We start from the raw sequence: 19,007 nt of genomic DNA, 5'->3' as shown, positions 1-19,007 counted from the left end.
CGTCGTATATTTTACTGCGGCTTCCAGAGCAATGAAGACCCCTTAAGCTTTTTTAAAAACTTATTATAGTTGTCAAATGGTGCTAGGAATTCTTTAAAACCCCGTACGGTGTGAAACTGAATTATTATCCGGTGGTCACTTCGATCATGATCCGTGGAATGCAAATGTTGTTGTTGTCAATATTTTGTGTTGGCCTAGTCGACTCCGAATCTACTAGCATCATTTTGTTTCACGTTTACTGTAACTAGATATCTGTGGCCGTTAGTGCCGCAGGCTTATTGATTATCGATATCATGACATTTATCTATCAATCAAATTCGAGATTTTGCGTTCTGCTTGTTGCATGTTGCCGGAACTGAAGGTCGCTCTCCTGTATCTAACTGATCTCATTCGACAGTTTTAATCTTCATCACAATGCTATAGGAAAATATGAAGTTGTAGAAAGACTTTCCCAATAGTAAGCCTAACAAGTTCTACATTAAAACCTATTCAAATGCCTTAAAAAGCTGGCAATAACCTCTCGTCAATGATATCGTAGAGCGAAAACATAGAAGCATAAAAAGACACAAATAGTAGTATCATAATACAAAACCCATCGTTCCACGTCCTGGCTTCCTAAAGTTCAAGGTAGAACCAAAAAAATCGTAAAATACAATGTGTCTACAATACCTCCACGTACCTCTTCCTTCCCTTCGCTTTTGCTGTTGGTTTTCGTGCACCTCCGCCGCCGCTCAGCAACTCCTCCATATCGTCGACTTTACTAGTAGTAGCCGGCCGTGGAGGCGGTCTGCTGGGGCTCGGGTCTCTACTACCTGCGAGGCCACTTGGAGCCGGTGGAGCAAGTCCACCAGATGGTGCAGTTGTTGGTGCACTTGTAGGCGGTGCAGATGGTGGTGGTCGTGGGATACTGCTTAAACCTACACTGTCTATACTACTACTTGTTCCAGGTCGTGGAGTGCCAAGACCTGAAGGTGGGCCGCTAGGGGGTCTGCTCGGAGGTCCTCCGATTATTGCAGGGGAGCCGAGCCTCTTTGGTGGTGGTGGTGTTCCGCTGGCGGTTATTCCGGCAGAACCAGTGGTTGATCCTGCCCTTTTATTCACCCATCTCTTTGTTTCGGGGTCGAAATAGAAAGAGCTCTCTTCTCCGAGTTTTGCCTTATGGACTACAGGAGCGTTGGGATCTTTCTTGCCACCGAACCAGCCGCCGAACCAGCCGCCGGATTTCGCTTCTTCTGTCAGACGGTGTTAGTGGAAAATTCAGACTTTCATTGAAAAGTGAAATCAGTAACTTACTCTTCCGTTTTTCTTCCTCTTCCTTCTCTTTTTGTGCGATTGCGGCGACCATCTTTCTATTTTCTTCTTCTTCCTCTTCCTTTTTCTTTTTGGCGGCGGCAGAGGAATCGTTTGCCGAGCTTCCTCCGGCTCCAAACCCGTCATCAAGATCTATGATTCCCCCTTTCTTCTTTGGCTTCTTGGCCTCGCCTTCGTCATCTGAATTATCAGGTGACGGGACGTAAGGTTGGAATTCCGTAGTAGGAGGTTCGTATCCGTAACCGGATGGCTCATACCCACTGTTGTTGGTAGATGCCGAAGTATCATTTGCCGCTGATGGAACTTGAGAGCTGGAAGAATTGGGACCAGGGTCAAATGAAGGAGGCGACATTGGGACCGCGGCTTGTGGCATAGGCGATGGTTGGTACCCGCCATACCCGTTAGCCGCTTCAGCCGCTTTTTCTGCACGCTGTTGAAGTGTCTGCTGTGGTGTAGGTTGTAAGCTTGGCCCATAACCATATCCTTCGTGACTAGCGGTCGCGTCATAACTTCCATACCCTCCGTATTCGGGCGTTGCAGATTCGGTGGTTTGGGGTGCCGAGGTTGGAGCGTGAGGGGTATAGGATCCAGCACCCGATGTCTTTGGTGCATACCTATTTGCGGCAGCAGATGCTGGCTTCATCGCCCCAACCGGTGTAGCACTCGGAGGTGGCTGGGCAGGGTTATAAGGTGTGTAACCACCGGATCCGATACCGTATAAGTCTGGCCCACTGTGTACTCTATCCAAACCCGACGTGGCTGGTGGGCTCGCGAATTGACCTTCTGCTATCGGTGCATGCGCAGGCGCCCCAGTGCTGCCATTGATACCAGCAGGCGTGGGTACATCTTGCTGGTCCCCGCCATTGACGAGGGCATCGAGCATTCCTTGCATACCAGCAAGGACACCGCCCCTAGAGACCCCAAGGCCTGGTAAATTACTCAGAAGGGATCCACTACTGCTGTCTCGAGGCGCTTGGCTAAGGCGCTGAGCGAGCTCGTTGATACCTTCTAGCAGTAACCCATGGAGGTAGGGTTGTGGTCGACCACTAATCTTGAAGGATGCCGAAATTGCTTCTGTGTATTTCTGTGCTTCATTCTTGAAGCCATACTGTGCGAGAACTTGAGCATGATGTAATTTGAAGGGTAACAGATGAGGGAAATTCGTTAGGGTGGGAGCGCCAGGCATGAGTGAGAGGGCGTATTCATAGATTTCCGATAAGATTATGGCATCGAGGTCTCGGCCATAGTGAAACGGGTTGTTGACGTGATTAGCGCCAAGTAGTGAGAAAATGCTCTTGCTTGATTCCTCTGCTCCGGAAAAGATAGCAGCTGGCATCGAGAATAAATAGCTTCACATAATGTTAGCTAAGGAGAGGAAATCTACTGAAGTTGTAAACGTACCAAACGTGTGCAGCTTCGATACGGTTATAGCTCTCGAGTAACGACCCAAGTTTTGCAATAGCCTGAATATCATTATTACTCCGATTACCTAGCATTAAACCTAAAGTCTCCCTCCATTTCTCCAAGCCCTCCAAGGGGTTTGCGTTTTGACCACCCGTTGTATTGATCATTGTCATCCCCATTCTCGTGCTAGCGGGCACGAGATCATCAATCGACTCTTCCCAATTCCCGGCGAAGACTTCGTATAGAACAGCTAAGCTCTGCATACCCGGCTGTTCAGTACCATCGCTACTCTTGACTTCCTGTTTCACGAACTCTTGAACAGTCCGCTTATACAATTCAGGTGATGTCGTCGAGGAAATCAAGATCGCGTGAGCCCATTGCCTATTCTCGATCGCGAACCATACCGCAGCATCTCTGTCCCCTTTCATAAGACGTGTTCGGATTGCCTCCAAGGCATTACTATCGAAGACGGTTGACTGCTGGAGCGCGTTTTTCGGACGAGGAAGTTCTAGGGTTTCACTCTCTGGGCTAATAATTTGCCGAACTGCGTCTTGGACTTCCTTTTTCCCAACCAACATCCCATCATTCTCTAAGCATAACTTCACGATTTTCCACAAAATAACTTTCTCCATGCTCCTCGGGTCTCTGAATCTAGTGTACTCGCCCTCGAGTTTCAAGATCTTAGCTTCCATCCACGAGGAGATTTCTTTCTTTCTTCCCTTGGCCCCAGTTCGACCACCAAATACTGGACCAGGGAATTTGCCAAGGTCATCGAAGAAATCATCTCCCTTGAGGACATCCTTTGCTTGTCGGCTTTTAACCTCACCCAATGATGTCTTGATCATTTGTTGACCTGTTTCTGCATTCCATCTACTAGTATGAACCGGGAACATGGTAATAATGTTTCCACCGAAACCCCAACAGAACAAAGGTGCACCTTTCCATCTTTCCAGGGGATCACTAGCTTCTATGCTTCCAGGCGGGGGTGCCATAAAGTTTTGTGGCGGCGGCGCAGGTGCTGCTGGATATGATTGAACAGGAAAAGAGGGGCGACGGGCGTCAATTGGGGAATACGTATTCGTATAGTTGGTAGCATGCGCAGCGGCAGAACTAGGGCGCTGAATTCCGTGCATATTTTGAGACCGGAAAGCGGCAAACCCGGGGGACTGTGTAGCTGAGCGCTTCGGGGGTGCAAAGCCATTTGGCATGTCTGTTGGTGAGAGTACTGACGAGCTAAGGGAGGATGTAGCGGTATGAGTCTGATATCCGGCCGGTGTATATTTTCCAGGAGACTGAGACCTCTGGGGAGGCGATGTGAGATGCGACAATGCTGGATTAGTTGCAGGAGGAGGAGGTGTCTGTCTATTACTAGGATTATATCGGTTCAAGCCGGATACTGGTGGAGGAGGACCTTTGTCGAATGAAGAACGTGCTGGTGCATTTCCTTCTTCGTCTTCCTCCGCGACTCCACCAAGAGCGTGAGCTTTCATACTATCCATTGTACCCGGTCTGTCCCTTGAAGGTGGCCTTGCAGAAGATGTGTGTCCATTTGCTAGGCCTTCTGGGGCGGACAGACCTAGCCCAACATTATCTTGTCCGTGAGTTGGAGCGTACCGTCCATCGCTTGACATGCTGGACGTCCTTGTCGGTGCTCCAGGAGGCGCATTTGGGCGCTGGGCATATGGAGACGTCCCGCGAACCGCGCTGGGGGGAGGTGCATACAATCCGGCATTAGGTGACGGTTTTGGTGCATAGCTGGGAGTCGTTGGTCCGGGGGGAACAGCGTAGGCCGACGCGGCATGAGCTAGTGGAGAATGTGCTAGGGCTGGCGACGACGCATAGGGTTGCCGTGTTCCAAGCGACCCAACAGGCGGCGAGCCATAGGCAGGCTCTACGGACGTGGGCCGCGATGGAGGGCCAGTATAACTAGGACTGCGGCCCATTCCGGGAGCCGAGGTCGGGGGAGGTCCCATCGGCGCGCCGGTACTTGGAGCGCGTCCTCCAGGCGTATACTTGCTCACCGACGCTCCACTTGCAGGTCGCTTAGGCAAGCTGATAGGCAGCTCTTCAAAGAAATCGCTGGTCTGGGGTTTCGCAGCTTTTTGAGGTTGGGCATTGGGAGTAGGTGGGATTCCTGGCTGCCCAGGAGGCGGAACTGCCTGGCCAGAATAACCGGACCTACCCCTGATATCAGCTGGAGATCCTAGGCCACCTGGTGGGCCGGGACTAAACATAGATTGTCCGGAGTGGCCAGAGCTGGCCGAACCTGGTGGCCCATAGTAATGGCCTGCTCCATAAGCTGGAGGTTGCTGCACGGGCGCTGGTTTTTTCCTGATAGGCTTCACGATATCGTCCGGGAGATCATAGGGTGAGGCATAACTACTAGTTTTGTCTACGAATGATTCAACTTTCGGGGTCCCCGCTTGCGTCTGAGCCGCAGGAAATGCAGCAGCATATGGAGAGGGTGCATGAGTTGGTCTTGAAGCCTGGAAGTTACTGGCGGGCGCTGCTGTAAAACCAGCGAGGTGTTGCTGCTGCGCAACTGCTGATGGTAGATATCTCGACGATGCAGGCTGCACACTTGATTGCACGGCCGGTTGGGACGATTGAGCTGGATTTTGCGCGGGTGCAGAAGACTTATCTTCTTCATCCATTAAGAAATCCTCACTATCGTCAAACCAAGCCGGCTGTGCACTTTGCTGTTGTGTCGTCGAAGTTTCAGTTTCTTCCTCTTCTTCATCCGCGAAGAAATCATCGTCATCGCCCAAGGCTGCTTTCCACTTTGATGCTAGATCTTCCTTCGGTTTTTCCGTAGCATCCACCTTTGTAGCCACGGGCTCTTCCGGCAAACCAGATACAAATGCTGTACTCTTTCGTTTCAAGGCATTTGGGTTATCAAAAAATGTGGCCTCCTCGTCATCAGTACTGGAATCAATTGGAGTTTTAGACCGTGAGAAAAAGTCCTCCTCATTAACAGGTTGCCCGCTGAAAAGCGGCATCCCTTCTGTGAATCTATTGTCCTCATCCTCAACACCCGTGCCCATTGCTAGATCCTCGGTCGCTGCCCTTTCAAGTACTGGAGGTGCCGGCACACCATTCGAATTAACGTTGGAAAAGAAGTCGTCCCCAGAGGTTCCTTCATCCCCGAAGAAATTTGAATCTGAGGCTTGCACAGGCTTCTCCTCTTTCCCCACAGACCCAAAGAACGAGTCATCGGCAGCACTATCTGTCCCGAACGGGTTCGATGGCGGGCCAGCGGCCGTTTGAGGTTCTGGGACTATCGGGAAGGAGGCAGTATGCGCTATAGAGTCTCGCTTCAATGTTTCAAATGGATCTTCTACCACTCCGAGCTTTTCGAAGGGTTCCGGCGTAAACCCAATATCCTTAGTATCTGGTACGTCGCCATCTTGACCTCTCGATTCAGCGCCATCCAGACTACCCGGGCCTTCTCCGGGTACCACAGTTGGCTGGCTCGGGCGCTTGGCCGCCATTTCTAGGCCATCTTTGCCGTCATCTTCATCCATTTCGTGTAAATGCTGCTGGTGTATCGTCTCCCAGTTTGTAACCTCGCCTGCAGCCAACAGCTCGGCACTCTTCGCTTGACATTTAAGACAACCAACCGTGATGTCCGAGACGTGACAGGTAGTAATGAGATTATCGGAATCGAGACGAGGTATATTTGCGGGCCGTAGTGTCTGCTCCTGTTCAGGTACTTCTGGCTGTTGGGATAATGTTTCGGTAGTGGGGTGATGGGTATGGGCCGGGGATCCGTCATCGACAGGCGGTTCTACTATCGATGGAGGTATCGGAGTAGAGGTTTCCTCTTTCGGCGCGAATTCATCGACTCTTGGTATGCCTAGCTGCTCGAAGAAGGAAGTTCCATCAGGCGTACTCGTGCTGGGCGACTTCGGTGTGGATGCAACGGCATCCTGGGAGGAATCCATGTTAGGCCCGGCGATGCTGCGACGAAAAGCGCTTCAATCGTAGTGATAGCGATACGAGAGTGTGTCTATTCTATAGAAGTGCCTGTGATATGACAATTGACGTTAGTATCTAGTAATGAGATATGGGTGGCCGAAGCACAGGGGTGCAATGATGCTCATCGCCATCGATAGAAGTATCCACATCCAGGGCTCGTACCATTCCCGTACTTCTCGTCTTTTCCAATATGTATAGTTTTTAGGTAAATAGTGATGCTTAGGATAGGGAAAGCACTAGGTTAGTCGAGGTCGCGGAGGTCGGATGTAAGCTTGTGGTATCTCCACAGCAGTCAACTCAATCTGTAAGCGGGAGGATGGCGAATTTGGCCGCTCAACACAAGGTGCCGTTGACGAGCAGCAGCCGAAAACCAGCTTCGAAACTCAGGCAAATAAAACACTATAAGATAAAAATATTGACTTGATAACGAAAAAACCACAATCGAGATAGCTTTTGAGGAAAGATTTAATCGGTTTCTGAGTGCTGAAGTTGGAGCACAACATCAGATCTGGGATCGTTGAGGTTAGCGGCGAAAGGAATCCAAGGTGGCCACAGTCGCCAGTTGATTGTGATTCTTCCCAAAGCAGTCTCTAAACCGAGACAGGGATGTCCCATGCACAGCCTGTACCTGTTTACTGTTCTGGAGCTTGACCGGTTTTGCGTTGAATAGAATCGAATAACCAGCTTGAGGAGGAGTATAATTGAAGCGGCCAGTTGCTTGATCCTCGGATTGCGTGGGTGTGTCTATTCTCACTTACCGCTTAAGGAAGGATGCAAATAGCTATTATTAAATCCCGATTCAATATAATTTTGACGTATTGCCATGTCGATAGATGTTCAACTAATTTATACTTCTGCCAGCTAGCTACTTCGTAAATATACTTCTGTTGACCATTGGCTCTGAATCGAGGCGGTATATTCCGCGCCGGAAGCCGTAAATTGTTGAGCAAAGTGTGCGATTTTAGAGCCAAATTGTGTTGCCAAACCCAACAGCTGGATACCAGTCTCGTAACAGCCGTAGAACCCACACACGTCTATCGAAGGAACGGCACCAATGTTAATTAGTCTTGAGACTTTCAGCGTGAGGCTCATTGTGTCGTAATATTCATTCATACGGTCATAGTAATTTGTAAAGAGAATATAAAGAAATCATTTGCAAATAGCAAACTACGCCCGTCGTCTCAGTTTGACTTTAACGTCGTCCTTCGCGGGTAAACCTCCCGCTCCAAAGAAATCCCGATTAATCTCAGGAACCTTTCCACCTATCGTATCCCACTCGAACGACGTGATGAGAACAGCTACCATTGCCAGAATCTCTTGTGCTGCGAAGTGTCTTCCAGGGCACACAGTCGTACCTCCACCAAACGGCCTGAGCTTGGACTGCGATTCTCGGATTCGCTTTGTGGCTGCAGTTGAGTCCTCGCCAGGGTAAGGTAGCCACCGGTCGGGCTTAAACTCATTGACATCTTTACCCCAGTATTCTTCTTCCATTTGAACAAGTGGAGAGAGACCCTGGATCATGCCTCCCTTTTTATACATGTATCCATCAATCTCGGTATCCTCAATAACAACACGAGGTGAAAGAGACGAAACCCCAAGTCTGTATGGTAGAATTAGCACGGTATGGCTTTGGCTAATGAAGAAAAAGCATTTGTAGCATACCTCAGTGCCTCTTGCCAAACGGCATTAAGAAGGGTAAGTTTGGTCAATTTATCAATATTAAAGGTTGGCAAGGAAGAGCCTTTGACGGGATCCTCAGCACACGACATGACCTCAGCCTTTAATCTTTCAAGAAGACCAGGTGTGAATAGAACATATGCAATCAGCCAACAGGTTGCAGGAATAGCATTTGCTTCGAGGCTAAGGCAAATTGATGGTCAGCAGTGCTCTCAATAACGAGATTCGGCCATGTACGTACCCCCAAAATAGAGACATGTGGATCGAAGCATGTGCGATATGGTCATCTTCGGCGAAAACCTGTCTATTCAGTTTGACACGATTTCTAATCAATCTAGCCCCAATATTTTCTTCCCAAGATACGTCCTCATCAATGCTTTCCGCCAGGTCTTGAACCTCCAGGCGCCATCTAACAAATTCATCGAGAACCTTAGCTCTTGCTGCCCGAACCCCTGGAATCAGAAAATCGGGGAACACCTTGCTCAACTCGAGGAAACCGCTATCCCATTTCCAGAAGTTACGAGCAAATTCGTCGTCAATCCGTAGCCTGTGGCCATAAAGTGCACGTCCAGAAACCGGAAACATTATCTTCTTGACCCAGGCGAATAGATCAATCTGCTCGAACTCGTTTCCGATATGTTTCTCTAACTCAAGGTTCAGTTCTCGGATAAACTCCCTCGTCAGGCTCTCCAAACCAGGCGTTCCAAGATTCAATTCCTGAAGATACCACTTATGTACGATCTTTGTCCATTCGATTTGACCTTCTAAGCCTCTCTGGTCGATACCTGGCTGTCCCACAGACAAGACTTTGACACAACTGTCCGGGGCACCGAAGAGGTTTTTCATTACAAATTCGATCATCGGCTCGAATACAACCGTCTTGCCCTTGCGCCACATCAACAGAATGGAAGCTGGATCTGTAATAAAATATATTTTCTGGCCGAATACAACGAGGGTACGAGGTTTTCCTAGGCGACCATCAACTTTTCTATTATCCAAAAAATAGAAAATATTAGCGCAACCACTCGTAGAAAACACAAATGCTTCCTCAAACGTCGTCTTTAGCTATAGCTCAAAGCCCGACTTGATGTCCTGGTAAATGCGCATATCTGTGAACGCACAGTGACCAAGGGGTTAACACACCTATAACCACCATGCAACTTGTCCAAACTGCCCATCAAACTGAATGCATGTCCCACAAACGGGATCCAGTATGGCGGCATAGGCGGTTCGCCATCCTTCGTCGGTTTCCCAGCATTTAAGCTCGTAGTAGCGAACGTGTACACCAGAGGCAAAACGACAGCCAAGGCGGTATACAACACAATACTTCCAGGTGTGAGGCTAATAATCGAAAGTGACTCGCGAATCGAGTCAGCAATTGGAACTGAAGAGTTCATGGTGTATCTTTGATAAAGTTCGCGATCGTCGGCAGATGCCAATGTGTCGAAACGTAGCCAATTTGCCGATATATACAAAAAAACAACATGAAAGAGGAGGAGGAGGAGGAGGTATACTTGATCAAGAAAAGTGTGAAAGGTAACCCCTTTCCTTTCCCTTCCATAAATTTTTAATCGATCCACCCCCAAAATTCAACGAGGAAGGTTTGAAGTGCCGTGATTACTAGGAAGGTACTAATAATCGCCCGAGGCGAATATGCTGACACACCCCAATTCTTCCACACAGTAAGGACTTAAGTAATCTGCTAATGGTACGCACGGCAATTGCGAAGGACTTGGGCCAACGGGCCGGTTTAAATTCGGTATCAAGCTAATATGGACCCTGAACTGCTATTATTTGGCATTACTATCAGAGGAGTCTGATTGGTTATCGACATACAAATCAAGTGAGTATTATCTCCAATACGATTACACCTAACAGCCGTTGCGCACGCCGATGTGATAAAGTGTCTTCCATCGAATCGCGCATTGCGAGATTGAGGTTTGGGACATTCCGCAGGCAATCTCTTAGGCCCTAGATGATTATGCACTATACAATTATGATTATGCGTAATATTTGTCCTAGATCCAGAAATTGTGTACACTTACTAGCACCCTATCAAGGAAGAATAGATCGACGCTAGCATTTGGAACTGCGCCACTGACTAATCAGGAATATGGCTGTGCAATATGGCTGCATTTTGGACACATCAACACTAATCTGGGTACGCAACTGATTTTCATTCTCTCATCTTGCCTATGTTATCCTTCCTAATATTATGCTAATCAAGCAATCTAGCTACAAATAATTCGGTAATTACCGCATACCTTACGGTTGACCTTCTTCTTCGCCAAACTCACCTCAGCGAGTCTTCAGTTCATTCCATCCTTTCCTCTCGCGGAACTCCAACGACCCACCTGTATCCGCCGATCGCCTTCCCAAGATATATCTATTGTCTGGCCGTTTCCCATTGCGGTTTAATGGTAGCCTGATCTTATACTGTAGTAAACAGTGAATCAAAAGCATTTTTAGCTGATAGGTAGCGAAGAATCTTCCTGTGCATGCATTCTTGCCATGGCTGAAAGCCAAATAATCCTTGCTTGTGGCAGCAGCCTGCAGTTTAGAAGATTCGTCATCTTTTCGCGCATTTCAGAAAAGCGGAAGCCTCTCCAAATATGAGCATCAGGGCCATAGATTTCCTCAGACAAGAGGGTAGCCGTCGCAGGGACAGTGATGAAAGTGCCCTTTCGGAGATGAAGTAGAACCTTTCCAGACTTGAAAGTGCAGTCGCACATTGTAAGTTTTGAAATAACAATAGAGACAACACTGTTCCAACGCTGCGATTCTCTGAGACAAGAATCAAGTTTCAACATGTTGTCAAGCGCTTCTCTGGTGTAGCCGCCATGTTTATCTATCGTGGAGATGGTTTCTCCTCGCAATAGGTCCATGTATTTTGGTTAGCTACGAGATCATAGAGAACATGTAAAGTGGACCATCAGGTTGGTTGTTAATATTTCCGAAAGTAGAATAATTGCAAAACACTGGCCGTAACATACCATCGATGTTGTATAAGTAGCTGCAAAGTTCAACCAAATCAACCTCCAAGCCATTTGTTCATTAGTTTGTTGGTGCTTGTCCTTCTTAGGTGCGGCGTCAATAATCCAAGTTATAACATCATTCGGCTTCTCGGTATCCCAACGTTCGGGGCCGAGTTCATCTCGCATACGTTTCCGCCCCTCGAATACTGGTTTTAATATCTTCATCGCCCATTGCGGTAGCTTATAACGTTTCAGAAAGACCCACTCCAGAGTAGGCTGTAGGAACCTGGGTGCTAGATCGATCATATATACTACTTCATTCGTCCTGACGGCATAAATGCGAAAGATGTCAAGTAATTATTGGTTTCGGTAGAGAGGAAGTCCGACTAATAAAAATTAGCCTTGTATCTCAGGTTTCAGTCTAGCGATGAATTATCATACTGAAGCAACGATTGGCAGACCTAGTTAATTTTTTTTCAAAAGAATATTAACTGCCACTAGATGATATGCACTAAAACTTCATACGGGCAGGTATACATACCTAGAAAGAACTTGGATCACGGCTTCCCAGATACCGACTTTTGTCCAGCCTGATATAGCTCTCTTGCTTTGCTGTTGTATCCCCAATAGGCAGCGATTAACGTCAAGGGAGAACAACCATACCGGTTCCAAACTTAAAAGTATCTTTCCAAGCTACATTCCCTTCTTGCCGGATTCCCGGCAATATTAATATGCTGGCCATTCGAGGAGTGAGTTGTGATTTAATTATGTCCACGTGATAAGTGTTAATATAGTCTCCAAGAGTTGGCTCTGCGACTCTGTCGTGTTTATTTTTCTAGAATCTAGGTTAGAATTCTTTCGAGAGAGGAAAAATCTAGATCTATAAAAATATTCGCGTCAATCGTAGTAAAGGTTTTCAAGAAGTCGTACCAAATTGAGTGCTTCATAGAACCCGACTTTATTATCTACAACCATGGCAAGTTCGGCGATTTGGTCCGGATCGGTAAGGAAGACTAGCCATCTTTTTGGAGTTGATATCACAAAGGCCCTGCCTTCACGAGGGTACCAGAGATTTTAATGTAAGAGCCCACAGTATCCTTTCAATCGTACTTCGAATAAAACGTGTACCTTTTGATAGCCTTCCCAAACAACATATGTCGAATTGCGAAGGTAATAATATCTAGCCTTCCAGGGTCCGAAGAGGCCAGGTCGAATGCCGACATATGGAAGATCAATCTATAACATTCTTGTTAGACGATGAAACGATTTCTAGGAACGTTGAGAAGTTTCTCAAACTAGTTGATAAGAACTAACATAAGATTTGCGATATTGATAGACTCCGTAAACTCCATAAATAGTAATCAGTAGAATCATGGGATAAAGAAGTGCTGCATTTGTAACCTTGCCCTCATGGCTTAGACTTTTCAAGGTCGACCGGCCCCTCAATCGTGTCGGAGTTTGATGTGCTGGCCTCGAAGCACGTGAACGGGCACGAGATGTTGCGCAATCCTTGCCCGATGCAAACTGAATAGAGGCGGTCTTCCACAGGTCCCGTCGACGCGGCCAACGCCACAGCTTCTTGCGTCGGCCATTTAGTCGAGCTCGAGTGGGAGGGCAATGCATATTAGCCCCAATATAGGCAATTCATTTCCTTTATATTTACCATTCTAGTACGGAATATCGCTATCAACTTTCGCTAACGCATAAAGACGATATTCACAAATTGTGAACGTATCAATTCTGGATATCGTTAACCAGCTCGAACCTATCAAATTCCGCGGCAGTAATGTTTGCGTATGTAGACGTAATTAAACATGTACAGTACTTACCTAGCAGCAGGTGGAGAAATCAGGTTTCCTGCTGGTCTAGTGTCACTCTTGGCGTGGAGTATCTAACCATAACCGTCGGTCGTATTCTAGCCTCCATCAGTATACACAACATGCTCCTGGAGATATAATAATCATTAAGCCCTAAGTAGTTTTCAAATACTTACAATATCTAGAACGATTCATGTCTACATATTCAGCTAATGGTATTTTCTATTCCATTGACATGGTATAGAGCCCTGAAGTAGGTCTAGGCATATCTACTCAAATACTTAAATATGTTCTCAGTTCTTTTCTTCTAAATTAGCGTAAATGTACCGAAACGACACTCTTACTATCTCGAAATAGAGTTCCAAGTTTGGCGTGCCAACCGTATATAAGCTTATGATGTCTCGCGATGAGACCACAATCTTCAGGATATCTAAAACCCCGAAGTACGAGATGCGACCATACCAATCCAAAAGACAGTGCGGTCACGCTTGTCTTCATAACTACTTTTCGCTTTATTTTGCTTCACAATCCTGATAGAGTCGTGTGACCGAAAGCTTCGAAACTTTAACCATCAGGAGGCGGGCTATTCTACGGTCTCACCACAGAACTTCGTCCCCGAGGCATTCTCCAACCATCTCAAGCTAAGGGCATCATTAGTAAGGACTAACTCGAGTACAGCTGCTAGTATACCAGAAATACGTACCTCTTCGTTTGTTTCGCAGACTAAGAGTCGGGTCTTGCCGATTCCATCACCAATCGAATAGACAACCTCGCCACTCCCACCTCCTTTCTCATTCTTTTCGTGGTCTAATCCATCGAAACCACCATTTAAACCACGTAGCCCTTCCACAATCATCTCTCTGAACATTGAACTGCTCTCTCCAATACCACCAGCAAAAACAACAGCATCGACAGACCCTCTGCCGCCATTCAACTTTAACCAATACGAACCAAAGAAACTCAGGATTCTATCAAGAAACAAGTTAATGGTAAGAACTGATTCTGTATTTGGAGGGTCCGTAGCAAGTATTTCCGAGAAGTCCGATGTGCCTGTGAGCGCTTTAAAGCCCTGTTTTGACGCATTAACCTCAGTAAAGGATGTATACCCCTATATTCCGGTCAAAAGGGGGAGCCCCATACAGATGACAGATTTAAAATGCTTTCAGCGTGTGAAAGTTCCACCGAGGATACTTTATCACTATCGGCCGGTCTTGAAGAGTAATGAAATATCAGGCTTGAATCCCGGTTAGCCTTTCCCGCCGCGCAGAGATGAAATTCCCGTTGTATACCTTGGATCCATAGTGCCCGATCTTGAACCGCCGGGAAGGCCTTCCAACGGTGTTAATCCCATTCTGAAAGAGCCACAATCAGCATCGCCATTCTGTCAATGTAGAGACTACATCACCACCAAATGACAACTCACGTCGTATCATACGACTCCCCATTCTTGATGGCGCACATTGATGCCCCGCTTCCCAAGTGAAGTGCGATCACCGAAGTCTTCTCTTCATCCTGCAGCGCCAAATCAGCTTAAATCTTTCTCTTTTAATTGAGATTCTTGATCTCACTACATCGTCTCGATACTTTGCCTTACCTTCTCAAGGAACTTTGCCACATTTCTAACGATCCAGTGGTAACTCAACCCATGGAAGCCATATTTTCTCAGCTTTCGCTCTTTCGCTATCTTCTGATCGATCGGGTATGCCTTGATGAAATCTGGCAAAGAGTTGTGAAACGATGAGTCGAAGAATGCAATGTTCGTGGACTTTGGAAAAGATTTCAGAGATGCTCTTAATATCTCATCCGCCGGACCATTGTGCCTGGAGATTGGTCTCTTTAATTTACAACTCTCTTTAAGCTTAGGCCGGGATATACTGACAATGGTGCCAAAGAAATGACCTCTTCTAGTTGCTTTAAGACGCTGTCGTTGACCACTAGTGGGCCTCTCTCCCCTACCTCACCACCATGAACAACGCGGTGACAAATGTGTGTTATTTTGTCCGCTAGACCAGCACCAATGCCGCTCTGGTCTTTCGCCAGGTGCCTTAAGAAGAATTCAAAGGCTTCAAGTCCAGAGTGGATATCATCTAATTCTTGAGATTGTATGTCATGCCCTTCCTTCTCATAATTCTTGAATGTGAATTTTGTGGGAGGCGAAGAGAGATTCGATATCGATGACTTCACTGTCAACTTCGGTACCAAGACATCATCGTTGCTTGGGTTGATTTTGAAGAGCTGAAGTTTTAGGGAAGACGACCCAGCATTAGCTGCAAGAATGTAGTTCGGCGGCCTCTTTTCGGTCATATTCAACATTCCCAATTCTGATAGTTATACTATCAGAATGTCCTTATACACACAGCCTAACTGCTTCTTTAAGATTCAGTAAAATCATAAAATTGCTCCATGAAATCGAATATTTGGATATCGAAGGGTATTGATACCTTGACAGGGTTTTGCTCTAGAAAAATGTTTTGGAATACCTTATCGATCCGTGCAGTTAGTTCGAAGCCCAATATGCACCTTCTTTCAAGCTTACTCCCAAATACCTAATCTTGCGGGTCCTGCGCTAGGTAACTGGGGTGGCGACCCCCTTTAGAAGCCAACAAATTGACGTCAACACAACACATTACCAGGAGAGTCGTCAAAATGATATCATTGCATTGCCGTTACTCCGTACTTGCACATGTACTGGTCTCGTCGCCATTGGATATCGACTGCGTATATTAAACCCCGTACTATTACAACTGCTGCTTTGACACTTCTTCTTTCAACCCCTATTTTTGAAGAAACCCAAATTCGTCTTCAAAGGCGAGGCCTATAGCCGTGTTAATGTGTTAATCTTTAAATTGCACCAAGAACCTGTAAGAATCCCAAACTGAAATATAATCACGCGCCTAGATATACCGAGCACAAAAACAACATAACCACAATGCAAGACCAATTTATCGACCAGCCAAACCCGCCTCCGGAGGAAAGCCATCTACCCGATGGTGTTCTACAGCTTGCTATATCCACCGAAGATAGGAGATTCCTGTCAGACGAGGACCGTCATGTTGTACAAAAGTTCAGACGAGCCGCTGACTACTTGGCAGCTGGTAAGTTTGAGTTCACGGATATGTTGATTTTGCAATATATTTCTTTTGCAAAGTATCAGAAAAGATTTTTACAACCGATACCTAAGACTAATGGAACTAGCTATGATATTTCTCAAAGAAAACATTTTGGTTCAAGAAGCTCTAAAGCCGGAACATATCAAGCCTCGTCTTCTTGGCCACTGGGGCACATGTCCCGGACTCAATTTGGTCTATGCGCATATCAATAGGCTTCTAAATACTCATGCGGATCTGCGGAGTATGTTCATCGTCGGCCCCGGCCATGGCGCTCCTGCAATCCTCGCTTGCCTTTGGCTCGAAGAGAGTCTTGGCCACTTTTACCCTAGCTATACAGTCTCACCTTCTGGTCTACACCGATTAATCACAGGATTCAGTGCGCCTGGTGGATTCCCAAGCCATGTTAGCGCTGAAGTCCCCGGCTCCATACATGAAGGTGGTGAACTCGGCTATGCACTATCCGTAGCTTTTGGGGCCGTTTTTGATAAACCTGATCTCGTAGCGGTTTGTGTTATTGGCGATGGCGAAGCAGAAACCGGTCCAACTGCGGCCGCCTGGCACGGCCACAAGTATTTGGATCCAGCAGAATCGGGTGCAGTCATACCTATACTTCATGTCAACGGCTTTAAAATCAGTGAACGGACAATATTTGGGTGTATGGACAACAAAGAGATCGCATGCTTCTTTAGCGGCCTCGGGTATCAACCAAGGTTCGTTGAAGATTTGGAAAATATCGACAACGACATGGCATCCGCTATGGATTGGGCGTTGGGGCAGATTAGGGGGATACAAAAGGCAGCAAGAGACCGAAATCCGATATCAAAACCAAGATGGCCGGTGATTATCATGAGAACACCAAAGGGTTGGGGTTGCCCAGCGCGGCTCGGGGATAAGTTTATCGAAGGAAGCTTTCATTCTCACCAAGTTCCCTTACCAGCAGCAAAGAAAGACCAAAAGCAACTCGAGTTATTGGAAGAATGGTTGAAGTCTTACAAGATCGGCGATCTCATTGACGGGGAGACAGGCCGTCCGCATGCGGATATTACCTCTATCATTCCTAAAGAAATAGAGCGAAGGATTGGGCAGGTCCCCGAGGCGTATAGGGGCTATACTCCACTAAATTTACCTAATTGGATGGATTTCACCTCAGAAAAGAACTGTGTTGAAGTTAGTGGCATGCAAAGTATTGGTGAATTTCTTGTCAAAGTTATCGAAAAGTAAGCTTCCAGTCCCATCCATGAGGACATTCATGACACTCACACGAATACGATTCGACAGCAACCAATCGACCTTTCGAATATTCTCCCCAGATGAGCTTGAGTCCAACAAACTGAAACTCGTATTCAAAGTAACTGGCCGGAATTTCCAGTCCGATCAATTTTCTCGCGCGAAGGGAGGACGTGTAATTGAAATTTTGAGTGAACACACTTGTCAGGGATTTATGCAAGGCTACACTCTTACCGGTCGGACAGCAATATTTCCCTCCTACGAAAGCTTTCTTGGCATCGTGCATACTATGATGGTCCAGTACTCTAAATTCAACAAAATGGGCCAAGAAACTAATTGGCGAGGTTCTTTATCGAGTATCAATTATATTGAAACCTCGACGTGGACTAGGCAAGAACATAATGGATTCAGCCATCAGTATGTCAAAGCCAGCGAAGTTAAAATAATAAACACTGTTTCGTCCCAGCTCCGATGCTAACTTTGCGTTTGATCTAGGAATCCATCTTTCATAGGCGCTGTCCTAAGTCTCAAGGCGACATATAGTCGGGTTTACTTTCCTCCAGATGCGAACTGCCTCTTATCGACGCTTCATCATTGTTTGAAGTCAAAGAACTACGTAAACCTGATCGTAGCATCAAAACATCCAACGCCAATCTACCTTTCATCGGAGGAAGCAGAAACACATTGCCAAGCCGGTGCTACCGTCTGGAAGTTCGCGTCTACAGACGAAGGATTAAACCCTGACGTTGTTCTCTGTGCGATTGGTACAGAGACAACGTTCGAGGTTGTCTCCGCCGCCGCAATGCTAAGGCAAAAGATACCAGAACTTCGAGTAAGGGTTGTCAATGTTACAGATTTGATGGTTCTTGGCAGCAATCATCCCCATTCTTTGGACGAAACTGGCTTTGAAAGTTTGTTTACGAAGGACAGGGACATAATAGTGAACTATCACGGCTATGCAAATGATGTCAAAGGGCTACTATTTGGGAGAAAGAACGTGGAAAGAGTTATTGTTGAAGGATACTCCGAAGAAGGTCAGTAACCTATACCACTATAGCGTAATTGAGGTATAACACTAAACCTTTCCGCTTCTAGGCACGACAACTTCGCCATTTGATGTAAGTTGAGGCATAATTTACGAAATAACTCTAAAACTAACCAGGTTTATCCCCAACAGATGATGCTTCGCAATAACGTATCTAGATATCATGTTGCCGCGCATACCGTCCGTAGTGCATCATTGTACAACCCCAAAGTCACCATTCGTCAGCAGGAACTTGTTAGTGGACTCATGCACGAGGCAGGAAAGGTAAAACAATATATTTACGAACATGGGGAAGGTATGTTGTCTTTACTCATATGTAGAAGAAACCGTATATTTAAAGGTGTATGTTAATTTGCCCCCTTGTGTGTTTCATTCTAGATCCTAGCGACTGTTATGATGCGCCGAAATTCAATTAGAATGGTTAGGGGGCCATTATGGGATAAGGCTCAAAAAAAATCCCGGA

At 46.6% G+C, this 19,007-nt stretch overlaps 6 protein-coding genes across 6 annotated transcripts; 1 reads left to right on the top strand and 5 right to left on the bottom strand.

The window, feature by feature from the left end:
• Nucleotides 1-660: 660 nt before the first annotated feature.
• Nucleotides 661-6,659, bottom strand: DFL_007649 (uncharacterized protein; the record flags this gene model as incomplete). Its single annotated transcript, XM_067637263.1, has 3 exons — nucleotides 661-1,232; nucleotides 1,294-2,660; nucleotides 2,713-6,659. The coding sequence occupies 3 exons, from the start codon at nucleotides 6,657-6,659 to the stop codon at nucleotides 661-663; spliced, it is 5,886 nt and encodes a 1,961-aa protein (XP_067488798.1).
• A 1,201-nt stretch (nucleotides 6,660-7,860) lies between these two features.
• Nucleotides 7,861-9,767, bottom strand: DFL_007648 (uncharacterized protein; the record flags this gene model as incomplete). Its single annotated transcript, XM_067637262.1, has 4 exons — nucleotides 7,861-8,293; nucleotides 8,356-8,553; nucleotides 8,612-9,358; nucleotides 9,514-9,767. 4 exons carry the CDS (start codon nucleotides 9,765-9,767, stop codon nucleotides 7,861-7,863), a joined length of 1,632 nt encoding a protein of 543 aa, XP_067488797.1.
• Nucleotides 9,768-11,173: 1,406 nt separating this feature from the next.
• Nucleotides 11,174-11,570, bottom strand: DFL_007647 (uncharacterized protein; the record flags this gene model as incomplete). Its single annotated transcript, XM_067637261.1, has 2 exons — nucleotides 11,174-11,218; nucleotides 11,364-11,570. The coding sequence occupies 2 exons, from the start codon at nucleotides 11,568-11,570 to the stop codon at nucleotides 11,174-11,176; spliced, it is 252 nt and encodes an 83-aa protein (XP_067488796.1).
• A 132-nt stretch (nucleotides 11,571-11,702) lies between these two features.
• Nucleotides 11,703-12,697, bottom strand: DFL_007646 (uncharacterized protein; the record flags this gene model as incomplete). Its single annotated transcript, XM_067637260.1, has 6 exons — nucleotides 11,703-11,731; nucleotides 11,787-11,806; nucleotides 11,887-11,935; nucleotides 12,315-12,397; nucleotides 12,474-12,581; nucleotides 12,660-12,697. The coding sequence occupies 6 exons, from the start codon at nucleotides 12,695-12,697 to the stop codon at nucleotides 11,703-11,705; spliced, it is 327 nt and encodes a 108-aa protein (XP_067488795.1).
• Nucleotides 12,698-13,758: 1,061 nt separating this feature from the next.
• DFL_007645 (uncharacterized protein) lies at nucleotides 13,759-15,466 on the bottom strand (the record flags this gene model as incomplete). The annotated part of the gene is made up of 7 exons (XM_067637259.1): nucleotides 13,759-13,803; nucleotides 13,866-14,231; nucleotides 14,303-14,396; nucleotides 14,452-14,514; nucleotides 14,586-14,674; nucleotides 14,757-14,982; nucleotides 15,042-15,466. The coding sequence occupies 7 exons, from the start codon at nucleotides 15,464-15,466 to the stop codon at nucleotides 13,759-13,761; spliced, it is 1,308 nt and encodes a 435-aa protein (XP_067488794.1).
• Nucleotides 15,467-16,091: 625 nt separating this feature from the next.
• On the top strand, nucleotides 16,092-18,960 carry DFL_007644 (uncharacterized protein; the record flags this gene model as incomplete). Its single annotated transcript, XM_067637258.1, has 7 exons — nucleotides 16,092-16,257; nucleotides 16,358-17,489; nucleotides 17,551-17,916; nucleotides 17,995-18,533; nucleotides 18,595-18,617; nucleotides 18,677-18,839; nucleotides 18,923-18,960. 7 exons carry the CDS (start codon nucleotides 16,092-16,094, stop codon nucleotides 18,958-18,960), a joined length of 2,427 nt encoding a protein of 808 aa, XP_067488793.1.
• Between the last annotated feature and the right edge of the window lie 47 nt (nucleotides 18,961-19,007).

Source organism: Arthrobotrys flagrans, assembly GCF_004000055.1.
Source record: "Arthrobotrys flagrans strain CBS H-5679 chromosome Unknown unitig_8, whole genome shotgun sequence".
NCBI classification, from domain to species: Eukaryota; Fungi; Ascomycota; class Orbiliomycetes; order Orbiliales; family Orbiliaceae; genus Arthrobotrys; species Arthrobotrys flagrans.
The sequence above is the reverse complement of the archived record's forward strand: the minus strand, read 5'-3'. Positions and strand labels throughout refer to the sequence as shown.